The sequence below is a fragment of the Hyperolius riggenbachi genome, chromosome 1 (genome assembly GCF_040937935.1).
Source record: "Hyperolius riggenbachi isolate aHypRig1 chromosome 1, aHypRig1.pri, whole genome shotgun sequence".
Taxonomy (NCBI): Eukaryota; Metazoa; Chordata; class Amphibia; order Anura; family Hyperoliidae; genus Hyperolius; species Hyperolius riggenbachi.
In genome coordinates, this window is record NC_090646.1 from 657,158,776 (window position 1) to 657,181,863 (window position 23,088).

At 47.0% G+C, this 23,088-nt stretch overlaps 1 protein-coding gene across 3 annotated transcripts in view; it reads left to right on the forward strand.

Annotated features, from left to right (window-relative positions):
- The window catches only part of PIK3C3 (phosphatidylinositol 3-kinase catalytic subunit type 3), a 206,968-nt gene that overhangs the window by 135,904 nt on the left and 47,976 nt on the right, over window positions 1–23,088 (forward strand). For all 3 annotated transcript variants that reach the window (XM_068252072.1, XM_068252086.1, XM_068252078.1), the window contains one exon: window positions 14,829–14,919. In XM_068252072.1, coding sequence (XP_068108173.1) covers window positions 14,829–14,919 — 91 coding nt within the window. The remainder of the gene's footprint in view (window positions 1–14,828; window positions 14,920–23,088) is intronic.

Consider the following 23,088-nt stretch of genomic DNA (forward strand, 5'->3'; position numbering starts at 1 on the left):
ACACATGTTAATTATCACAGTAAAAAATATTTCAAACTTTTTATTTACTTGAGTCTTGATGTATCCCGTCCAAAACAACAAGATGATGTACTCCAAAGCAGGCAACAGGGTTGTATGACTTCATGGCCAAATAAACAGACCTATTTATACATTCAATCATCCAATAGTGTTGCAGAACTGAACAATAGGTCCTATTAGTAATGTACATGAGGTTTTAAAAAGAAGAGAATGGGGGAGGGTTTTTTTAGCCTTAAATGTGATGTTGTAATATTACAACACTGGGTCTCTGCGCGGTAAAGGGTACCCGAGGCGGCATGTGACATGAGATAAACAGGTGTATGTGCAGTGCAAAACCTATTAAAGGGAACCTGAAGCGATGAAAATTATTTAAAATAAGCACATGACGTAGCTGCAAATGAATATTGCATACTAACCTCACTGTCAGTCCCTCCCAGAAGCTCACCATTTTCTTCTTACAGTAATCCCTTCCAGTTCTGACAACATTTTTGTCAGAACTGAAATATACCAGTTGCTGTCAGTTATATATCAGCAGCTGTCAGTTACAACTGAATGTGCAAGGTAATGCCCATGTTTCCCTATTGCTCAAGTGCTGACCAGGAAGCTGTTAGGGGGCAATAAACATTTTTAAAATGGAGGACAGAGACTTCCATTGATCACAGTGGACAAATGGGACGCAGGAGAGGAGAGAAAGATTGAGTAGTAGACTACACAGGGGGTAAGTATGACCTGTGTATGGTTATTTTGACTTTTTATTTTCAGTTCAGGTTCTCTTTAATAACCAGCCTGTTTTACTTGTTTTATTGTGATGCCTGGAAGAGTTAATTTCTAGGCATGGAAGTGACCACTTCTGTGTAGGGTTGCCAGGTCGGCTGATGGAGAAAACCGGACAGGGGGTGGAGTTAGGGGCGGAGTCAGAAGCGCACTTTTATGTAGAGTGGGGCTAAGCAATGGGCTTTTTAAAAAATGTTTTTTACAGTATTTATATCGCACTGACATCTTCTGCAGCACATTACAGAGTACATAGCCATGTCACTAACTGTCCTCACCAGTACATGCACATAAGAGACCACTTTTCACCAGTAAATGCACATAAGAGACAGAGCAGAAAACTATTACAAAACTGGAAAACTATGCAAATAATGCAATGCATTTATGGCGTTTTTGCACAGTGAAGTGGTCGATTTCTTGCGGGAAGTTTTAAAATTTATTTTTTTTCCCACCAAAATTTTTTATTGAGAACAATAAAGTGGACATACATAGGCATAAAGTTAAAATATAAATCTGCGCATACATGTATGTACACATTTTGAGCAAATCTAACAGTATAACAGTATAAATTGCGTTGTACAATAGTATGAATTCAAGTGTAAAGTATAGTAAGCAGCGGGCTCAGGCGAGATTGAATGAGATCGAAAGTCACGCCTGGACTATACGGAGTGGAGATAGAGCGGAGCCAATGCACACAAAGAGCGGAAATACAACCAGAGAATTATGGGTCACTCACTCACCATATCTCCAGACTCCTGACCTTACCTTGCTTCCTTCGCAGATGCAGAATCGCATTGCAAATGACGTGAGTGACGCACGTCATGCGTGCGTTGGCAACGCAGCATTGGCGTTGCCGTAGCAACGTCAGGAAGCGCGGGCTCGGGGGCGGTACTTAAGCTGGCGTAACTTACGCCGCGTAAGCTGGCTGGCTGTGCCTTTGACTGACAGCCAGGCAGCGAATCAGCGGTCGCGCAGCGCTGGCGGACGGGTGGCGGCAAGTGGCAAAAGGCATAAAACCGGACATCTTAATTGTCCGGTTTAACATGCCTTTTTGGACAGGACACAGCGGCCAAAAACCGGACTGTCCGGTCTAAAACCGGACACCTGGCAACCCTACTTCTGTGTTGTCAGTACCACTGATCAGCAAATTACAACTGTTAGAAGTTGTATTCTGCCAGGAAAACTTTAGAGGGCTGGGAGAGAGAAAATACACAAACTACTGACCTTTTTCTTACTCACACCTAATAGGCTGCCACTGATTAGAGAACGTAAAACATTCAATTTACTTTGTAAATAAAAGAAATCCATGGGATATCTAAAAAGTCATTTTTAGGAGTAGGAGGATAAATATAATTGCTTATCTCATCCGTTTATTTTCACCTGTTAAAGAAAAACATTTGTTACAACTTATAGATCTCCTGCAATAAATATGCAGTGTCTACTTCCTGCTTTCATGGAAGCAGACATAATGGCAGAGGAGATTCCTGAGTGGACACAGTGGAGAGATCAAATTACAGTGGGGATTAGTCACAAGGGAAGGGGGAATTAGACAGGCTTAAAGAGAACCAGAGACGAAGCACCCTCATGTATTTTATTACATTTATCAGTGGGAACATGACAGTAAACACCTACCCTGCTTTTAGTTTTATTGTTCTCAGTCTAATCTATCTGTTATCAACTGTGATAAGAATCCACCGACTATTCAGTCGAGGTTTGACCTGGAATCATTATAGCTGAGTCACTCTTCTGTGGAGTCTTTTCAAGCCCAAGCCTTCCCCCTCCTGGCTCAAATTTCATGCTTTACATACTGAGAGCTGTGATGACATGGGAGGGGCTGCTGCTGCAGGAAAAATCTCTGTCTAACAGACAAGTGTGGCTGTGTGATCTGTGTGCTCGGTCTGTGCAGCCAGTCATCATTATTATCTACTGTATGCAGTTTCATTACTAGGAGAGACACTTCCTACAGGCAGCCACACAGCATGCCAGAATATGAAGTTGAAAAACACAGATGAAAGCCTACAGCAGCCCTGCTTGTCTATAGTCTCATATAGCCTAGACAGCACATCCAGAACAGCTTATAACCTGGAAGCAGAAGGAATATGAGCCGGCGGCCATATTGGATATTTCCTGGAGCAATAATGCATAAAAAGCACTCAAAAAGGCACACCAGAGTGGCGAAATTATCGGGTAGAGCATTTATTCTTTACAAGCTATCAACTGATATGTTTATTTTGTGTGAATCGTTAATCTCTGGTTTCCTTTAACTCTCTGAATGCATACAGGGTGCATTTCTCTAGGGTTTCCTTCAGTCCTGTGCAAGAAATCAGGTCCACATTCTTTCTATCACTATATCTTTAAATGAGCTGGTACAGGTGTAGAATGTTGGGTGTAATCCAGAATTGTAGATTATGGCTTTAATTTGGTGCTGCAATTAGATGAGCATGAAAGTCATTCAGTTTGCAATGAAGTGCCAGGATAGATTCGCATTCTAGCAGCTTCTGCAGAGGGGTGAGTTGTATTTCCCTTCTCAGCCTCAGTCTGTCACGCTGAACTACCCTCAGCCAATCAGTGAGGAGCAGGAATGTGGGAGGGGCGATGACCAGCTTCCTTCTCGTTGGCAATGTACCAAATAGAACCAGGCTGGCTGTGATAAGTCATTACAGCAGACACATTTATGATTATATTGGAATGCTTGCAGTGCAGGCTGCATGTAGACTGCATAATAAACACAGAGTGAGTAAATGGAATTAGATTTTGTGGCTGACAATCCTGCTCATATGAGATGGGAGAAACGGAGCCAGGTTAGAAGGTAATCTGTGTCTTCAGAGACAGTTTTTGATTAGACAGCCGGGTGAGGAACTTGAGATAGAATACTAGTGACAACATTTCTGAATTTGTGGATTTTATACTTCAAGAACCTGAGGTGGGTCTGCCTATACAGCCCAGCCTCTATTGCTATCCAGATCCCCCCTAAGATCCCCCTGCGCTCTGCAATGCTCCATAAATCACAGCCGCGCTGTGCGGACTGTGTTTACCTATTGTACTGTCAATCTCGGCGCTCCCCCCGCCTCCTGCATAGCTCCAGTCCCTACCCGCGTCCCTTCTCTCCAATCAGCGGGGAGGGATGGGACGCGGGCGGGGACTGGAGCTATGCAGGAGGCGGGGGAGCAGCAGACTGACAGTACAGAGATGTACACAGCCTGCTGCGACATGCTGTGTGTCGACAGCGCGGCTGTGATTTATGGGAGATTGCAGGGGGGGTGGGGCTTAGGGGGATCTGGATAGCAATAGAGGCTGGGCTGTATGGGCAGATCCAGCCTCTGTATGCGGATAGCATTGTCAGAACCCCACCGCGGGTTCTCTTTAAAATACCTGTGAGGATGGTCAGCAGGGAGGCAGGGGTTTAGGAGGAGGGGTGGTCGGCAGGGATGCAGGGTTTAGGCCTTTAGGAGAAGGGGGAGAATGGGGAAAGGCACCGACAGTTTTTAAAAGCTGGGGCTATAAGAGTGATGCTGGCTAGGACAGTTGTTTCGCCACTGCCTAATATTTGATTCGGAGCTGCTGCACTTTTTTATATTTGGAATCCATTGCTTGATTGGCTCATTCACCATGCAATTCAGCCACCTGAGATTGTAGTTTCAGCAATTTAGTCTGACCAGTCTGCCAAGGTTGTCAGTTGGCACAGCAAGGCTTGTAGTTTGCAAAGAGAATGACAATGTGTAGGGCAGATGTAATGAGTTGCAGCTAGGTCAGGGTTGGAGAAGACGTGTATGGAAAGCAGAGGTTGTAGACGGCTTGAGTGTCTGCAGCTCTAGAGGGTGGTGTCTGTTTCTGTACCGATTTTTACATTTCATCGCTCCTCTCATTAATTTCCCAATAACTTTACCACTACTTAGCTCGCATAAATTATATAGATCTTGTAATTCTTTTCAGGGCAAATTAGGCTTTTTTTAATTTCTTTGTAATTGTTTTATTCTCTATGCATTCGTAAAATTACACTATTTCTCCATTTCCATCCTCTATAGTTTAAGAAAACAAACAATGATACCATAAAACCCACACATTTTATTTGCCAATTTATCCTGGTTATCCCAACATATACATTTATGTCTGTAGTTCAATGTATGGGGATAATACATTCTTTGTAAATAAAGGGGGAATATTTTCTATATTTAGTTTTTTTTTTTTTTTTTTTTTCTCATTGTACCCTAATAATTTAAGCCCTTTTTTGCAAAAATAACAGTAATACACCTTTATAGCATACATTTTTAAAAAGCTGGGTCTCTAAGGCAACAATGTATGTTTTCTATTTTATCATCCCTTCGTTTTTCTTTTTACAAGCTTTTTATTTTGGTACAGAATACCGGTATTTGAAAATGAACATTTTATCGCTTTTTGATTCAGTTTGACACAGTTTGCCACTAAAAAGAACTCACAGGACACAAGCGGCAACCCTAAAACACCCTAAAATCTATTCTACAACTTAACATACCTGTAATAAAAATACTACACATCTCTCAGTTGATGGCTAGCTGGGTATCTAGGCGGCCATAAAGTCTTAATTTTTATTGCAAAAATTCACAGGAAAAATCGCACAAGTGGAAACCTAGCCTCAGGTGTGTGTGATTCAGACACTACTGCAGCCAAAGAGATCAGCGGTGCTGCCAGGCAACTGGTGTTTAACCCATTAGCAGCTTCAAAGGAATTATGTCGTTTGAGATATGTGCACTGCTTATGAGCTCAGTAGGCAGAGCTTGTGCTGTAAATTAATATGGCAGCTGCCATATTCCTCTCACTTCAGTGTGGACATGGAGTGAGCATTGGAGCTGACCACTTCTTTCAGGCCTTTTCAGGTCTTTGTGTATTATGACCTAATAGTGGAGTGAATCAGACACACACAGAACAGCTCTGTCTCACACCCCCCCTTCTCTACCCCTCTCCTCCCTATTCCTCCCCACACACTGTCTCTTCTAAGGACGAGGTTGCAGGCTGGCATTTCCAAAGCATAAAGATGCAGGAGTGTAGAGTGGGTTTCATTTTCTTTTTCTCTGTATATTATCGTGCAGCTATTATAGATTTCTTTGCAGGAGGATTTCAGAGCCCGGTTATCTTTGTGGACAGAGCAGGCTTTAAATGCCCATTATAAGCTAATCATTTGATCCGGGGGTATTTTTACAAGACAAGCGGCAGTTTACGAGCTACCGGGGAGATGAAGCGCAGATCAATGCTCCGTCGCGTACAGACAAGACCGAGCGTCGCTGGCTGCATGTCTGTAACCAAGCCAGTGCACCGCCCGGCCCTGAACCCTCCTCTGGCAGCGTCTCTGTAACCGAGCCAGTGCGCCGCCCGGCCCTGAACCTTCCCCCGGCAGTGTCTGTAACCGAGCCAGTGCACCGCCCGGCCCCGAACCTTCCCCTGGCAGTGTGTCTGTAACCGAGCCAGTGCACCGCCCGGCCCTGTACCTTCCCCTGGCAGTGTCTGTAACCGAGCCAGTGCACCGCCCGGCCCTGAACCTTCCCCTGGCAGTGTCTGTAACCGAGCCAGTGCGCCGCCCGGCCCTGAACCTTCCCCCTGGCAGTGTGTCTGTAACCGAGCCAGTGCACCGCCCGGCCCTGAACCTTCCCCCGGCAGTGTCTGTAACCGAGCCAGTGCGCCTCCCGGCCCTGAACCTTCCCCCTGGCAGTGTGTCTGTAACCGAGCCAGTGCACCGCCCAGCCCTGAACCTTCCCCCGGCAGGGTCTGTAACCGAGCCAGTGCACTGTCCAGCCCTGAACCTTCCCCCGGCAGGGTCTGTGACCGAGCCAGTGCACTGTCCAGCCCTGAACCTTCCCCCGGCAGGGTCTGTGACCGAGCCAGTGCACAGCCCGGCCCTGTACCTTCCCCCGGCAGTGTGTCTGTAACAGAGCCAGTGCACCGCCCAGCCCTGTACCTTCCCCTGGCAGCGTGTCTGTAACCGAGCCAGTGCGCCACCCGGCCCTGATCCTTCCCCTGGCAGTGTCTGTAACCGAGCCAGTGCACTGCCCAGCCCTAATCCATCCCCTGCCAGCGTGTCTGTAACCAAGCCAGTGCGCCGCCCGGCCCTGATCCTTCCCCTGGCAGTGTGTCTGTAACCGAGCCAGTGCACTGCCCAGCCCTGAACCTTCCCCCGGCAGGGTCTGTAACCGAGCCAGTGCACCGCCCGGCCCTGATCCTTCCCCTGGCAGTGTGTCTGTAACCAAGCCAGTGCACCACCCGGCCCTGAACCTTCCCCTGGCAGCGTGTCTGTAACCGAGCCAGTGCACCGCCCGGCCCTGAACCTTCCCCTGGCAGTGTCTGTAACCGAGCCAGTGCACCGCCCGGCCCTGAACCTTCCCCTGGCAGTGTCTGTAACCGAGCCAGTGCACCGCCCGGCCCTGAACCTTCCCCTGGCAGTGTCTGTAACCGAGCCAGTGCACCGCCCGGCCCTGAACCTTCCCCTGGCAGTGTGTCTGTAACCGAGCCAGTGCACCGCCCGGCCCTGAACCTTCCCCTGGCAGCGTGTCTGTAACCAAGCCAGTGCACCGCCCGGCCCTGAACCTTCCCCTGGCAGTGTGTCTGTAACCGAGCCAGTGCACCGCCCAGCCCTGAACCTTCCCCTGGCAGTGTCTGTAACCGAGCCAGTGCACCGCCCGGCCCTGAACCTTCCCCTGGCAGTGTGTCTGTAACCGAGCCAGTGCACCGCCCAGCCCTGAACCTTCCCCTGGCAGTGTCTGTAACCGAGCCAGTGCACCGCCCGGCCCTGAACCTTCCCCTGGCAGCGTGTTTGTAACCGAGCCAGTGCACCACCCAGCCCTGAACCTTCCCCTGGCAGCGTGTCTATAACCGAGCCAGTGTGCCATGCTGCCAAGCCCTGCCCAGGATAGGTGGTAATTATGAAGATAATGAAAGCATGAACGGTTATCGGATTTTATCCATTGTATCATCTAGCAAATTTGAAAGGGCAGAAAGCTAATTATTGAAACGGCTTTCTTGTAATTACAGAAATGAAATGAGCGGCGCTTCAATTACACGGTTACCGTGCGTTTTTTTTTTTTTGTTTTTTTTTCCCTCTAGAAGTTTTCATTATCCATTATGGGGAATCAGGCTGTCAGCCATAAAGAAAGGATTGTGGGAAGAATTGGCACAGCATTACGAAGGTTGGCAGCTGGGTTTTACTGAGCGGTCGGTTTTTAATAGAAGGTGGATGTTTTGCTAGGCAAGGCATTGTAGGAGAACGGCTTTATTTTTCAAAAAAAATGATTTGCTGCCAAATGTTTTCTTTTTTTAAAGGGAACTTGCAGCGAGAGGGCTATGGAGGCTGCCACATTTATTTCCTTTAAATCAGGCATGTCCAAAGTCTGGCCCAGGAGCAAAATGCAGCCCACCAAGCTTTTTCTGGTGGCCCCACGAAGCTCTTTACAGTCGTTATTCCATGCGACCCGCAGGCTGTGGATACAGTGCCACATGCAACGGCCAGCAGCAGTAATAGCCCCTGATTAGCAGCTAACACTATGCCAGCAGCAGTAACAGCCACTGATTAGCAGCTCCCACTGCGCCAGCAGCAGTAACAGCCACTGATTAGCAGCTGCCACTATGCCAGCAGCAGTAACAGCCACTAATAAGCAGCCACCACTGTGCCAGCAGCAGTAACAGCCACTGATTAGCAGCCGCCACCGTGCCAGCAGCAGTAACAGCCACTAATAAGCAGCCACCACTATGACAGCAGCAGTAACAGCCACTGATTAGCAGCTGCCACTGTGCCAGCAGCAGTAACAGCCACGAGTTAGCAGCTGCCACTGTGCCAGCAGTAGTAACAACCACTGACTAGCACCCACCACTGTGCCAGCAGCAGTAACAGCCACTGATTAGCAGCTGCCACTATGCTAATGGCACACTGTACATGGGTTATTATAGTGTACCGAACGGCAACTAGCAATTCGCTAGTTTTACCCGCTAGCACTCTGAAGGACAGCGTTATGGCCCTTGGCCAAAAAATTTGGCCAACCCTGACCTAAAGCCTCTGAAACCAGAGCCTTCTATATTACTGCACCCACCTTTTGGAACTCCTTACCACACCCAGTTAGGAGAGCTCTGGAGACCTCTCTAGCGTCCTTCCTACATCATCCATCCTACCGTGGTCAGAGCCAAGCCATGTGCTCGGAATCCTAGAGGAGAGAAGGACTTTACAAATTACCGTATGTGGTTTTACTTGACCATGAAGTTGTGGAGCATTGTATGTGAGTGTAGGTGCAATGTGGGTGCGGAAATGTGGGCTGTCAGTTTAGCTAAAAGGACCCTGGATATCAAACCAGACCACTAAACCCCACCAGGATAAGCTATATGGTGCAGGGAGGCTGGGCCACTAAACACCATCAGGGTAAGCTATATTGGGGAGGAGGCCACAAAATAAAATCTTGGGGAGGGAGGGAACACTAAACACCATCAGAGTAAGCTATATTGAGAAGGGTGTATACAATGAACAGAGGCGCCAAAAGTATAAGATTAGATTAAATGAGCTTAAAAAACCAACTTAAATGGCAAAATTGAAGGAGGAAGTGGTGGTCTTACCTCCCTCAAGCAAACACGACAACGACTGCGATTCAGACAGTCAAACACATTTATCAGGAACTCCAAAAAGAGATGCAACGCGTTTCGCAGGTTCAACCCCGCTTCATCAGGCAATATAGGGAGGAGTATCAAACAATCTGCACAAGGATTCAAATTAAGCGCCTCTGAGAAGCGCTTAATTTGAATCCTTGTGCAGATTGTTTGATACTCCTCCCTATATTGCCTGATGAAGCGGGGTTGAACCTGCGAAACGCGTTGCATTTCTTTTTGGAGTTCCTGATAAATGTGTTTGACTGTCTGAATCGCAGTCGTTGTCGTGTCTGCTTGAGGGAGGTAAGACCACCACTTCCTCCTTCAATTTTGCCATTTAAGTTGGTTTTTAAGCTCATTTAATCTAATCTTATACTTTTGGCGCCTCTGTTCATTGTATACAATTTTGAGTCCACCCTTGGTGGAGGGTTGCTACCCTTTCTTCCTGTCTACAGAGAGCGACTTCTTAATCCTGAGTGGGGTCAGGACAATCTCCTCACCTGCCTTTACAGTGGTTGCCTGCTGGTGACCCTGACTTGTGAGTATCTAGCAACACAAACTTATTGCCACCTTGTCCAGTACGAATTACACTATTGGGGCTCTTGGTGTTCCCTGTTTTTATATTGAGAAGGGAGACCACTAGATACTAGGGAAGCTTTATTGGAGAGAAAGGGTGGAAGCGCTAGGCACCAGGGAACCTGTATGAGAGAGGAATAAGGGAAGCTAGAATGATCCTACAGGCCCAATCTCATGATGATTTTTTTTTTTAATTATTATAAGCATAGCACGACATCATCACTTTCCCTATAGCTGTCCTTCACACATTTGCTCTCTTTTTCTGGACTTGAGCTGTGATTATTGCTATAGTCAGCGGTCATCCGATTCATACATAATGTGCCCGGCGTGTGACTTGCGGCCGCACAGGTTAATGTGTCCCCCGCCCCGCAGGAGAAGAGGTGTCCCCCGGCTCCTGATTAATAAAGCACGGCTGCGGTCCCACTAATCCATTAGCAGTGACAGTTTATAGACGGAGCGTTATTACACCCCAGCTTGTCTGATCCATTATTTCATATCTGTATTACAATCAGTGGCTGGTCCTCATTAGCCATTATTCATGCCTCATTACAGGCTCATTAGGCATAATTGCAGCCTGCTCCATGTATATTTATATAGGCACGCACAGTATAGCCACTCTATGAATAAACAATGGGGAAACCGCCCAACTGCCACTGCGCTGCTGATGGATAAAGGGGAACTCCAAGACGTGGTTGAATGAGCCCCTCTAATTATATGAATTATTGTGATTGAGGCTGGCATGCTGGTTTTACTTTTTCGATAACGCGCTCTGAAAGATTGCTAAAAGCAGAATTGCTGCAGCTCCAAAAAACTGTACCATGGAGGGAGTTTAAAGGTGGCCGTAGCAATCTTTGGTGGCTGATTGATCGGTTTTGATCAGAGAGATCGGTCTCTAGGTCAGAGAGTGATCTGTTGGCTGCGATACACTGCAGGAACATTCCAGATCGATTTCAGCATAAAATCTTGAGGGAATCAGCCTTGTGACATCGCCTTGCCATCCTGTAGTCACATGGGGCAAGAATGCATAAGAGGATGGCTGCAGTGTGGACGGTGGTAGGTAAGGCAACTGCAAGGGCACCGGGGGTACATAAAACATTGTAGGGTTGTCAACCAGGGGTTTCCATTGTTTGCCATTTGCGATTATTGCACACTGTTACGGCCCTGTTTCTGTGCATTTTATGCACAGAGGGAGATTCTGCTTGCTTGGCAGTTGAAAGCCGATGTTATTTCCTACAATGCAACAAGGTTAACAGACAGGAAACTGTCAGGACCATGGTCATGACATCACCCTGTGGGATAGTTTCACCACAAGATCAGCCATACAGACCCCCCTGATGACCTATTCAAGAAAAGGTGAAGGTTTCTTATGGGAAAGGGGGTATCAGCTACTGATTAAGATGTAGTTTGTAGTTCAAGAGACTCTGAAGAGAGAATAAATTTCGCTTCAGAGCTCATAGTTAGCAGGGCCATGTGTGCCCCTGCTAAAACGCCGCTATCCCGCGGCTAAACGGGGGTTCCTTCACCCCCAAACTCACCCCCGCAAACCTTGGTCGTAGAGTTGGTCGTAAATCTTGTCTTCCTGGAGGCAGGGCTAACTGCTGCAGCCCTGCCTCTCAGCGCGTCTATCAGACGCGCATCGCCGCCTCTCCCCTGCCCCTCTCAGTGAAGGAAGACAGAGGGGCGGGGGAGAGGCGGAGATACACGCTGACAGACGCGCGTGGGGCAGGGCTGCGGCGGTTAGCCCTGCCCCAACCAGCAAGCGCTCCCCCGCTGCACCGAGGGGATTTGGGGGTGAAGGGACCCCCGTTAAGCCGCGGGATAGCTGCGTTTTAGCAGGGGCACACATGCCCCTGCTAACTATGAGATCTGAAGCGAGATTTATTCTCTCTTCAGACTCTTTCAATCCTGAGTTAAGTGTTTTGTTTTTTTTGACCGTGTCACCACTTGAGCTGAGAACAGACTTTTTTTTTTTTTTCTCTTTTCTCTGCTCATTTCTAAACAAACAGTGAAAGACTCCTCCTTTTATAAATAGGAGCCGTTCACACTTGTCAATCTGCAATGTATCTGTGGGATCCATTGCGGTAAGCGGGCCTCACTCACCAATTGCATCTGTTGTGGATGACCGCAGCGGACTATTGGAGCAGACTCTGAACTGTCCCTTCCCAGCTGGCCGCACGTGATTGGTCTACAGATGGGGACGCAGCCTTACTGATCACAACTTTCTGTGTAGACTGGTTTACAGTAAGCCCCTGCCTCCAATGTTTTGCTTTAGTTTTTGTGATTAGAAGGATAAGTCCACTAATACCTTTTTGTTTTGTACTTTCATCGTGGGTTTGTATTTGCGTGCGGGGGAGGAGGGTGTCACGTTAGTAGCCCTGTATTAGAGCCTGATTATTGGCAGGCACCAGAGGGCGCTGTGTGGGGGGAGGGGGCATGTCTCTGAGTAGCCCTGTATTAGTGTGATTATTGGCTGTCACCAGAGGGTGCTGTCTGGGGGAAGGGGGGTGTCTCTGAGTAGCCCTGTGTTAGAGCGTGATTGGCGGTCACCAGAGGGTGCTGTGCGGGGGGAGGGGGCGTGTCACGTTAGTAGCCCTGTATTAGAGCCTGATTATTGGCGGTCACCAGAGGGCGCTGGGAGGGGGGGGGGTCTGAGTATCTCTGTATTAGTGTGATTATTGGCAGGCACCAGAGGGCGCTGTGTGGGGGAAGGGGGGCATGTCTCTGAGTAGCCCTGTATTAGTGTTATTATTGGCTGTCACCAGAGGGCGCTGGGAGGGGGTGTCTGAGTAGCCCTGTATTAGTGTAATTATTGGCAGGCACCAGAGGGCGCTGGGAGGGGGGGGGGGGTCTGAGCAGCCCTGTATTAGAGCGTGATTATTGGCAGTCACCAGAGGGCGCTGTGCGGGGGGAGGGGGGGGGAATGTCTCTGAGTAGCCCTGTATTACAGTGTGATTATTGGCGGTCACAAGAGGGCGCTGTGCGGGGGGAGGGGGGCATGTCTCTGAGTAGCCCTGTATTACAGTGTGATTATTGGCAGTCACCAGAGGGTCGTAATTGCAGAGTGGATGAATCTGACAGAATTGTTCTATTTTTCTCCTTTTGAAGCTGCTGTAAATGAATAAGAAATGCCGTCTTCCCTCCTCGTCTGTCACTTTCCCGCTCCCTGATTACCTGCCATTAAAGAGGAGAGTGTTGAGCGACACTTTGTCTCCAGGTGCAGCTCTCCTTAAACAGCGCTGTAATGAAAGAGATTAGGGAAAGATGGCTGAAATCCTCAGAAGTTTTTGGTTGCCGTGGAAACAGGGGAAGTGTACCACTCCGGCGTTTTACCGGACCCGTCTGATTTATACTCGTTATACAGCTTTAGGAGTCCCACTGGGACCACGGAGAAAGAAAGATCCTGAGATTCATAGCCATGTGCTGCTGGATGTGTGACTTAAAGGGTACGCGCACTGATCTTATAAATGCTGTACTAACTGAACTTTCCTTCAGACTTTGCAGTAAGTGTTCTCTAGTGAAATCCACTTTTGGAATTTCCATTAAAGGAAGGCAGAAACCCCTTACAAGGCATGGTCCACTTGGCCCCAAAAGGGGGAAAAAATTCCTTCCCCACTCCACATGGTAATGAAATAAAATTCCTGGATCAACACCACCGGACATTACCTAGTAATTATAGCCATGGATGTCTTTCAACGCAAGGAAAGCATCCATGCCCCCTTAAATGTACGTACTGTGCCTGCCACTGGAGCAAAGGGCCTCAACAAATGTATACCACCGATTTCTGTCCTGGGTGATTTTTTTTTTCTCTATCTCAGTCCATGATGTCCCTGCCTTCTTTATTGCTTCCTCCACACTTCTCCAAGTTGTCTTTGGTCTTCCTTGTTTTTCTGCTGCCTTGAGGATTCCATCTTAAGACTTCTTTCTCAATTGACATGTCCTTGCGAAGAGTATGGCCAATCCATCTCCACTTTGTGTTTAATCTACAAGTCCACTTGTTGTTGTTGGGTTCTTTCCCACAACTCTTTATTTGAAATTGTTTGTCCACCAGATGTTTAGTATTCTTCGAAGGCTGCATTTTATAATGGTTTGGAGGCTTTTTGTTATCTCTGCTGTCACCTTCCTTGTCTCACATCCATACAGGAGGACTGTCTTCACGTTATTCTGGGATATTCTCAGTTTGGTTTTCATAGAAATATCATGGGATCTCCAAATTGGATGCATTTGTACAACGTCTGCGTTTGCCTTCTTGGTTTGACTTTAAACATGAGCACTGGCACACACCTCCATTGTCACCATATTGCCCAGATACTGAAACTCGAGCACAGTTTGTGTTTCCATACACTTGAAACTTTAGTTTAGGATCTGCGTTGATGTTTAATCGCATCTCTTTCGTTTTCTTATCAGGATGATACCATTTATTGGCTAACGGAGATGAAAAAAACTGAGCTTTCAGTTTATAAAAAGCCTTCGTCGGACTGGTTTTTGTCAGGAACCAGTCCGACGAAGGCTTTTTAGAAGCCGAAAGCTCACTGTTTTTTCATCTCTAAGTTAGTCAATAAATGGTATCATCCTGATTCAAAACTCCTTGTTTTTATTGATGGTTAACACGGTACAACACTCTACTGCTTCTACTATTTTTAGTTTTCTTGCAATTAATTGTCAATCCCACCTTTATTCTCTCCTCTAGCAGGTGGCTTAACTTTGTTTCCATATGTTGGAAATTTTGGAAAAGTAATTATTACTTATTACACATATTTTGAACCATTTCCTTATAAGAAGTTAAGTGGCACATTTTTGGCTTCAGTACATTTTTTCCTAAATTTTCAGCGTGGAAAACTAAAATGCTCTTCTTTTGTTTAATCTTTCAGGTATTCCAACTTGATCCTGAATCTCTTCTCACTGATGGTGGATGCGAACATCCCGGACATTGCACTGGAGCCGGACAAGACTGTGAAGAAGGTAAGGCCTGAGCAGACTCCTCCCAGCCTCAGCAGACTGCAGAAGAGGCGGTCTCAGATAATCGGAGCAGCTGGTGAGGTCGGCTATGGCATGCTAAGCAAACTGATGATGATGTCCATGTCAGAGAAAAGCAAGCTCTTCCAAGGATCTGATTTTAAGCCCCCCCCGTACTCATGCTAGACCATACATGTCAAACTCCGGCCAAATCTGGCTCCCGGAGCAGTTAAATTTGGCCCCCAAGTGGTTTCCCCACTTTGCATTATGTTTGACCCACTTTAGACCACCAGGGAAGCCACATGGGTTAGGTAGGGGGAAAAAGCACTAAATACTAGGGAACTGTATAAGGGAGTGTGGTGGGCTCTAGACACCAGGGAACTATATAGGGAAGGGAGGGGAGACAACTAGACATGAGGTAACTGTAGGGAAGGAGGGAGAACCATTAGACTTAAGGGAACTGTATAAGTGAGGGAGGCGGACCACTAGACTCCAGGGAACTGTATAGGGGTTGGAGGGGAGCTATTAGACACCAGGGAACTTGATTAACCTTCTTGGCGGTGTGGACGAGCTCAGCTCGTCCATGACCGCCACTGTGCACTGCTCTGGCCCTACTGGGCCGATTTGCACAATTTTTTTTTTTTAAACACGCAGCTAGCACTCTGCTAGCTGCGTGTTGTGCGCGATCGCCACCGCTACCCGACGCGTAACAGGGACCCCTGCGCAGCCTTGGCCAATCAGTGCCAGGCAGTGCCGAGGGGTGGATCGGGACTCCCTGTGATGTCATGACGTGTATGACGTCATCGCGATCGTCGCCATGGCGATGGGGGAAGTCCTAAAGGAAATCCCATTCAGAACGGGATTTCCTGGTGGATTTAATCGCCGGCGGCGATCGGAAGTGTAGGAGGGATGCAGCATGGAGGGGGAAATCATGTAGCTAGGCTAGCTACATGATTAAAAAAAAATACTGCTGCGCAGCCACCCTAGCGATCTTAATAGAACACCAGTGTGGTTAAAGAGAACCAGAGACGAAGCACCCTCTTGTATTTTACCTTATAAATCAGTGGGAACATGACAGTAAACGCCTAATCTGCTCTTTGTTTCATTGTTCTCTGTTTAATCTGACTTTTATCACCCCTGATAAGAATCCCGACTGAGCACTCAGCTATAATCATTCTGTAGCAAAGCTAAACTGAGTCTGTCTTCTCTGGTGTCTTTTCAAGCCCAAGCCTGCCCCCTTGTGGCTCTGCTATAATGACTCCACTATAATTATTCCCAGAAAAGCCAGACTGAATGCTCAGTCCGGGATTCTTATCTCAGCTGATAACAGACACTTTTAGCAGTGAGGATGAAACAGAGCGCAGGGTAAATGGTTTCTCGAATGTTCCCACTGATTTCTATGGTAAAATACACAAGGGTGCTTCGTCTCTGGTTCCCTTTAAGGGAGGAAGGTGGCCAGTAGACATTTAGGTTGGCCCGCGACTTGGTCCCAGTCAATTACGGCCCACATTATATTTGAGTTTGACACCCCTGTGCTAGACTGTTGTCAGCTGAAGCGGCTGGTCTAGGCTGAGAATCTAGCATATGTACAGGTATCCCCCAAGGTCACTTAAAGGGAAGGTTCAAGCAAAAAAAAAAAATGAGATTCACTTACCTGGGGCTTCTACCAGCCCCATGTAGCCATCCTGTGCCCTTGTAGTCACTCACTGCTGCTCCAGTCCCCCGCTGGCAGCTTTCTGACCTCGGAGGTCAGGGCCACATTGCATACATTTTTACGCATTCCAGCTAGTGCAGGAACAAAAATTTACGCGTTTCACCACTAACGCGTAAAAATGTATGTGTTAATGTTCCTGCACTAGCGGGAATGTGTAAAAATGTACGCAATTTGGTCCTGACCTCCGAGGTCAGAAAGCTGCCAGCGGGGGACTGGAGCAGCAGTGAGTGACTACGAGGGCACAGGATGGCTGCATGGGGCTGGTAGAAGCCCCAGGTAAGTGAATCTCATTTTTTTTTTTGCTTGGACCTTCCCTTTAATGATCCAGTTGGCCAGATCTTTACTATAATTCTGAACTCTTGCATAGCCCACAATGAAAAGTCTTCATTCTACATATAGTTGCTGAAATTCACTTTCTCTTTGTTCTGTGTTTGTTTGGCCGAATCAAAGTGTATTAGTTTTTATCAGCAGCTGTGAATAACCTTCATCACCTCAGCATTTCTCCCTGTACAATATACACTGAGGGCGGGATCACACCTGCACCTGTGTTTTGCCACACAATCGTGCATTTTAACACATGCAATTTTTTATTTTATTTTTATTTTTTTTTACAGTAGCCATTGCTTTTAATGAGAATGCATATATCGTGAGGTAAAATAGTGCAGGTAATTTTATTTTTTTTTTCTACGTCCTGCTGAAATGCAGAAGCCTCTTGAAAATGCAGCGACCCCATAGACCAGCTGTGACAAAACTACAAATCCCATCATGCCTCTGCCTCCCCGAGTTATGCTTAGAGCTGTCAGAGTATTGCAATGCCTCATGGGACTTGTAGTTCTACCACAGCTGGAGTGCCAAGGTGAGCCATCACTGCCATAGACTAGAATTACATGCGTTTCCGCTTGCGTTTTTTGTTATGCACGTCCCTTGCTTGAGTCTTAACCCACTCGGTGCTCCCTGCAAACTGAAACAAAGTTTTAAACGTTAGGTTGTTGGGTGTGTTTTTTTTTTTTTTTTTATAATAGGACTTTATTAAAATGTAACGAATAAAGGTTGTCCTGCTGTGGCCAAACTTTTGAAAAATATTCTAAGTTTAGTTCCATTTTTCACGGCGGAGTCTTTTGTTTCCCTCCTCCCTCTGCCCCGCGACCACTGCCCGCCAGAAGCTGCGTGTCGTCCCTCCCTTCATCCCCGCCCCATAGCAGCAGAGGTGTTACTCTGCTACAGTAGAGCGAGGCGTTTGTATAGTTTTTAGATCCTAAATGGTCAGCCGATGGTTCAATCCCTGATTTCTCCTCATCAACCACCTTAAAGGTGTCCATTAACGGTACAATTTTTTTCACCAAATGCGATCTTTAGATGGGATTATTTTTTTATTTTTTTTAAGATTGCATTGTATTGAAAATTTGCCATTTATGAAGGCAGTCAATGAGGAACGATTCTGTGGTCGATTGCTAAATAGGTTAAAATCGATCCGAAAGTTAGATTTTATGATTTTATGATCGCATTTGAAAGAATCGTACAGTAAATATGAACAATCGATAATTACCTTCCAATTAGTTACGATCGTTCAAATCACATTGAAAGATCACATTTAGTGAAAAACTGTACCGTTAATGGGCACTTTACACTGACAGTTCATGAGATGCTTATAACGCATGCTTGCGTGCAAATTGTATGCAGCTTGGAATTCTTCCAATCCAGTGCTCTTCCTGACAGTTTTAATCAGCCCTTTTTCCAGGCTGCTTAAAGGGACTCCGAGCTCACGAAAAAAAGAAAAGTTGTACTCACCAGGGGCTTTCTCCAGCCCAGTGCTGGTCGGGAGGTCCCACGCCGGCGTCCTGGCTCCTCTCCTTCTCCCCGCTCCGGTATAGCTGACAGGCCGCAGCCCGGGCGACACTCGGAGTGTCGGGCTGCAGCTTCCGCGTATGACGCGGATTACGTCACACGCCGGCCGCCTCGCGTCATCACGGCGGCCGGCGTGAAAGTACTGCGCATGCGCGATCGCGCATGCGCAGTACTTTCACGCCGGCCGCCGTGATGACGCGAGGCGGCCGGCGTGTGACGTAATCCGCGTCATACGCGGAAGCTGCAGCCCGACACTCCGAGTGTCGCCCGGGCTGCGGCCTGTCAGCTATACCGGAGCGGGGAGAAGGAGAGGAGCCAGGACGCCGGCGTGGGACCTCCCGACCAGCACTGGGCTGGAGAAAGCCCCTGGTGAGTACAACTTTTCTTTTTTTCGTGAGCTCGGAGTCCCTTTAAATTTGAATACCAATTTTGCATAAAACAAAACTAACCACATTTCATATGCTTCCTTGGCATCCCGGATCCACGCTGACATTTTCCGTTAGGTCCTTTACCTTTGCCTTCTACGGTCTCTGCGACTATTAACTAGAGTAACTCTCTGTTATGGGGTTCTATTTGGATCTACTTATTATTCACACGCTATCTTGGGGTGCCAAATGTAGAATGTACTCTAGCTTATGTTACTTATTTCTAGCTTGTTACTTACTTCTATGTTAATGACCAGACACTTGATGTCCTTTCAAAGGGTTAAATAAAAGGGGTTTATTTACATACAGTACAGACCAAAAGTTTGGACACACCTTCTCATTCAAAGAGTTTTTTTTTTTTTTTTCCCTGACTATGAACATTGTAGATTCACACTGAAGGCATCCAAACAATGAATTAGCACATGTGGAAGTATAGTACATAACCAAAACGTGTGAAACAACTGAAAATGTCATATTCTAGGTTCTGCAAAGTAGCCACCTTTTGCTTTGATTACTGCTTTGCACACTCTTGGCATTCTCTTGATGAGCTTCAAGAGGTACTAGTCACCTGAAACGGTCTTCCAACAGTCTTGAAGGAGTTCCCAGAGATGCTTAGCACTTGTTGGCCCTTTTGCCTTCACTCTGCTCACCCCAAACCATCTCGATTGGGTTCAGGTCTGGTGACTGTGGAGGCCAGGTCATCTGGTGCAGCACCCTGGTCAAGTAGCCCTTAAACAGCCTGGAGGTGTGTTTGGGGTCATTGTCCTGTTGAAAAATAAATGATGGTCCAACTAAACGCAAACCGGAGTGAATAGCATGCCGCTGCAAGATGCTGTGGTGGCCATGCTGGTTCAGTATGTCTTCAATTTTGAATAAATCCCTAACAGTGTCACCAGCAAAGCACCCCCACACCATCACACCTCCTCCTCCATGCTTCACGATGGCATGTAGAGACCATCCGGTCACCTTTTCTAAGTCACACAAAGACACGGTGGTTGGAACCAAATCAGGCCATAAAGGCCTGATTCACACAGTCTCCTCTTAACAGTTGTTCTAGAGGTGTCTGCTGCTAGAACTGTGTATGGCATTGACCTGGTCTCTAATCTGAGCTGCTGTTAACCTGAGATTTCTGAGGCTGGTGACTCGGATTAACTTATCCTTCGCAGCAGGGGTGACTCTTGGTCTTCCCTTCCGCATGTGAGCAATTTTATTTGTAGCGTTTGATGTTTTTTGAGACTGCACTTGGGGACACTTTCAAAGTTTTCCCAATGTTTCGGACTGACTGACCTTCATTTCTTAACCTCCCTGGCGTTCTATTAAGATCGCCAGGGTGGCTGCGGGAGGGTTTTTTATTAATAAAAAAAAACTATTTCATGCAGCCAACTGAAAGTTGGCTGCATGAAAGCCCACTAGAGGGCGCTCCTGAAGCGTAATTCCGATCGCCTCCGGCGATCAGAATTAACAAGGAAGGCTGCAATGAGCGGCCTTCCGTGTTTCGCTTACCTCGTCGCCATGGCGACGAGCGGAGTGACGTCATGGACGTCAGCCGCCTCCGATCCAGCCCTTAGTGCTGGCCGGAACTATTTGTTCCGGCTGGGCTCCGGCGGCTGGGGGGACCCTGTTTCGCCGCTGCACGCGGCGGATCGCCGCGCTGCGGCGGCGATCAGGTAGCACACACGGCTGGCAAAGTGCCGGCTGCGTGTGCTCCTTTTTTATTTCATCAGAATCGGCCTAGCAGGGCCTGAGCGGCAGCCTCCGGCGGTAATGGAGGAGCTCAGCTCGTCCATACCGCCCGGCTGGTTAAAGTAATGATGGCCTCTCATTTTTCTTTACTTAGAATTTTGTATTATGCCAAGAAAAAAGCAGCTAACAGTCTATTCAGGAGGACTATCAGCTGTGTATCCACTTGACTTCTCCACAACGCAACTGATGGTCCCATCCCCATTTACAAGCCAAGAAATGCCACTTATTAAACCTGACAGGGCACACCTGTGAAGTGGAAACCCTTTCAGGCGACTACCTCTTGAAGCTCATCAAGAGAATGCCAAGAGTGTGCAAAGCAGTAATCAAAGCAAAAGGTGGCTACTTTGAAGAACCTAGAATATGACCTATTTTCAGTTGTTTCACACTTCTTGGTTATGTACTATACTTCCACATGTGGTAATTCATAGCTTGGATGCCTTCAGTGTGAATCTACAATGTTTATAGTCATGAAAATAAAGAAAACTCTTTGAATGAGAAGGTGTGCCCAGACTTTTGGTCTGTACTGTATGTACAAGTTACAGCATGTAAAATATGATTACATAATTGCGGGCTTAGTGTACAGTACTACTAGGCGCATTCTTAGTCTAACCTTACAATCCATACACACCACATTCGCTAGTTGTGCCCTGAATCAATTATCATCTCAAGTCTATATCAGCGTGGAAAGAGAGAGAGAGAGAGAGAGAGACAGTTTCCCAAGAACGGTCTTTTATCTGGATACAACAGGTATAGAGACCCCTCCTCCCTGGGAGGTCATTCAGGTATCAGTTGGATGTGTACATGCCAGGGCCAGCAACCATTGTGATGATAAGCTGGATAAACCAGGCTTCTCTCAACTTGTGTGTTAATCACCTCAATGGCGTTCGCGGGGGTCAGGGGGGGGGGTCTGGGGGCTGGGGTCAGTGCCTGAGGACCCGGCCATTGTCTTTGCTGTTTATTTACTCATATGTAGCTGTTGTGTGGCTGTAAAAAGTAATTTCAGTGAATGTTATATAGTAAATTACGAGAATTCTGTTCCTGGTGGGGGCCATGTCTTTTGCCCACAGTTAAGGCTAACTCGTGATGTCATTTCTGCCCTTTACTTTTTTTCTTGTCTCCTCCAATCGCTGAGTCGCCTCAGCCTTGCTTGTAAACACAAGTGAGTAGGGGATCAGGTTTCAGATAAGCAGCTGGCAGGGAAATAATGGGAAGAGGAGGAATAGATTATAGATAAAAAGAACCCCCAGCATGCAATTCTTTGGCATGACTACTAAAGGGCCAGTGTTCCTTAAGTATGTAACTCCAAATCATAACAGCAGAAAAAGTTTTGAATGCAGGAGTAGCATCTTTATCACTTAATACACTCAGACCAGTTGCTGTTGAAATTTGATTTTTATGGTGACGATACCGCTTTAAGGCCCAGGCTGATTGAATAGATTCACTGCAAATCTCTCATAGCAACATAAATGTCCGGACAAGCTTTTCCATGACGGCACACATAAAAATTACACAGTTTATACTGATAAAATACAACATACTGCATCAACTCAAAATGTGCATCTCCCAGAAACCCTGACCATCCCTAGTGGCTACACTCAGTGTTTTTTTTTTTTTTTTTGTAAGGTAATAAGACCATGACTGTGGCAACTGGACCTGTCAAATGCACCTCCTGCCAATTCCCAGTGGCATACAATTCGCATGCAAGTCAGGGTTACCTGCTCTTCACTAACCATCTCTAGGGGTGTGGGCAGTGGCCTAACTACATTTCTTTGGGACCCTCCAGCGAAACTTTGTGCCCTCCCATTGTTCAGAGCTCACCCCCCGCGAATACATTGGCTGCTCTCCTCTAGTTACGCCCCTGGGGGTGTAGGTGTCAGCCAGGAGAATGATGGTGCTGAAGTGCGGTAAATTACCAAAGCCCTTTGACAAAAACCTTACGCTAACACAGTGAGGACATTGTGAGGCATCCCAACATCCCATTAGATGTGCATGTTTTGTTATACTGCCTCTGCTTGCCCTGAATCTTCTCTGAATCTGTCTTAGTCTTTCTTACCATTCTATGTAATTGCCACAGCTTAGATAAACTTCCAAGAAACTTTACACATGTCCTGCTTGGGTGATTTTCCCCACTAGCTTCTAACGGGAATCCAAGAGGTTAAACAGCCACACAGCCTAATGCTGGGAACACACGGTTCATTTCTGCCGTGCGTTTCTCCTCTCGATCGTTTTTTTTTTTCCTGCTCGATTCTGCAGTCGATTCTTTTTCTATTCACTTCTATCAGAAATCGAGCAGCGACATGATCAAAAGGGAGATCGGAAATGATCTATCAAACCATCTAATCACCGCAAAAACGAACCGCGTATTCCCATCATTAGGTATTCAGGGGATGTCAGTTTTGTTCTGATTTAGGTCTGCCGCTGCCTGGGGGGTAAAAGCCAGTGAAAGCT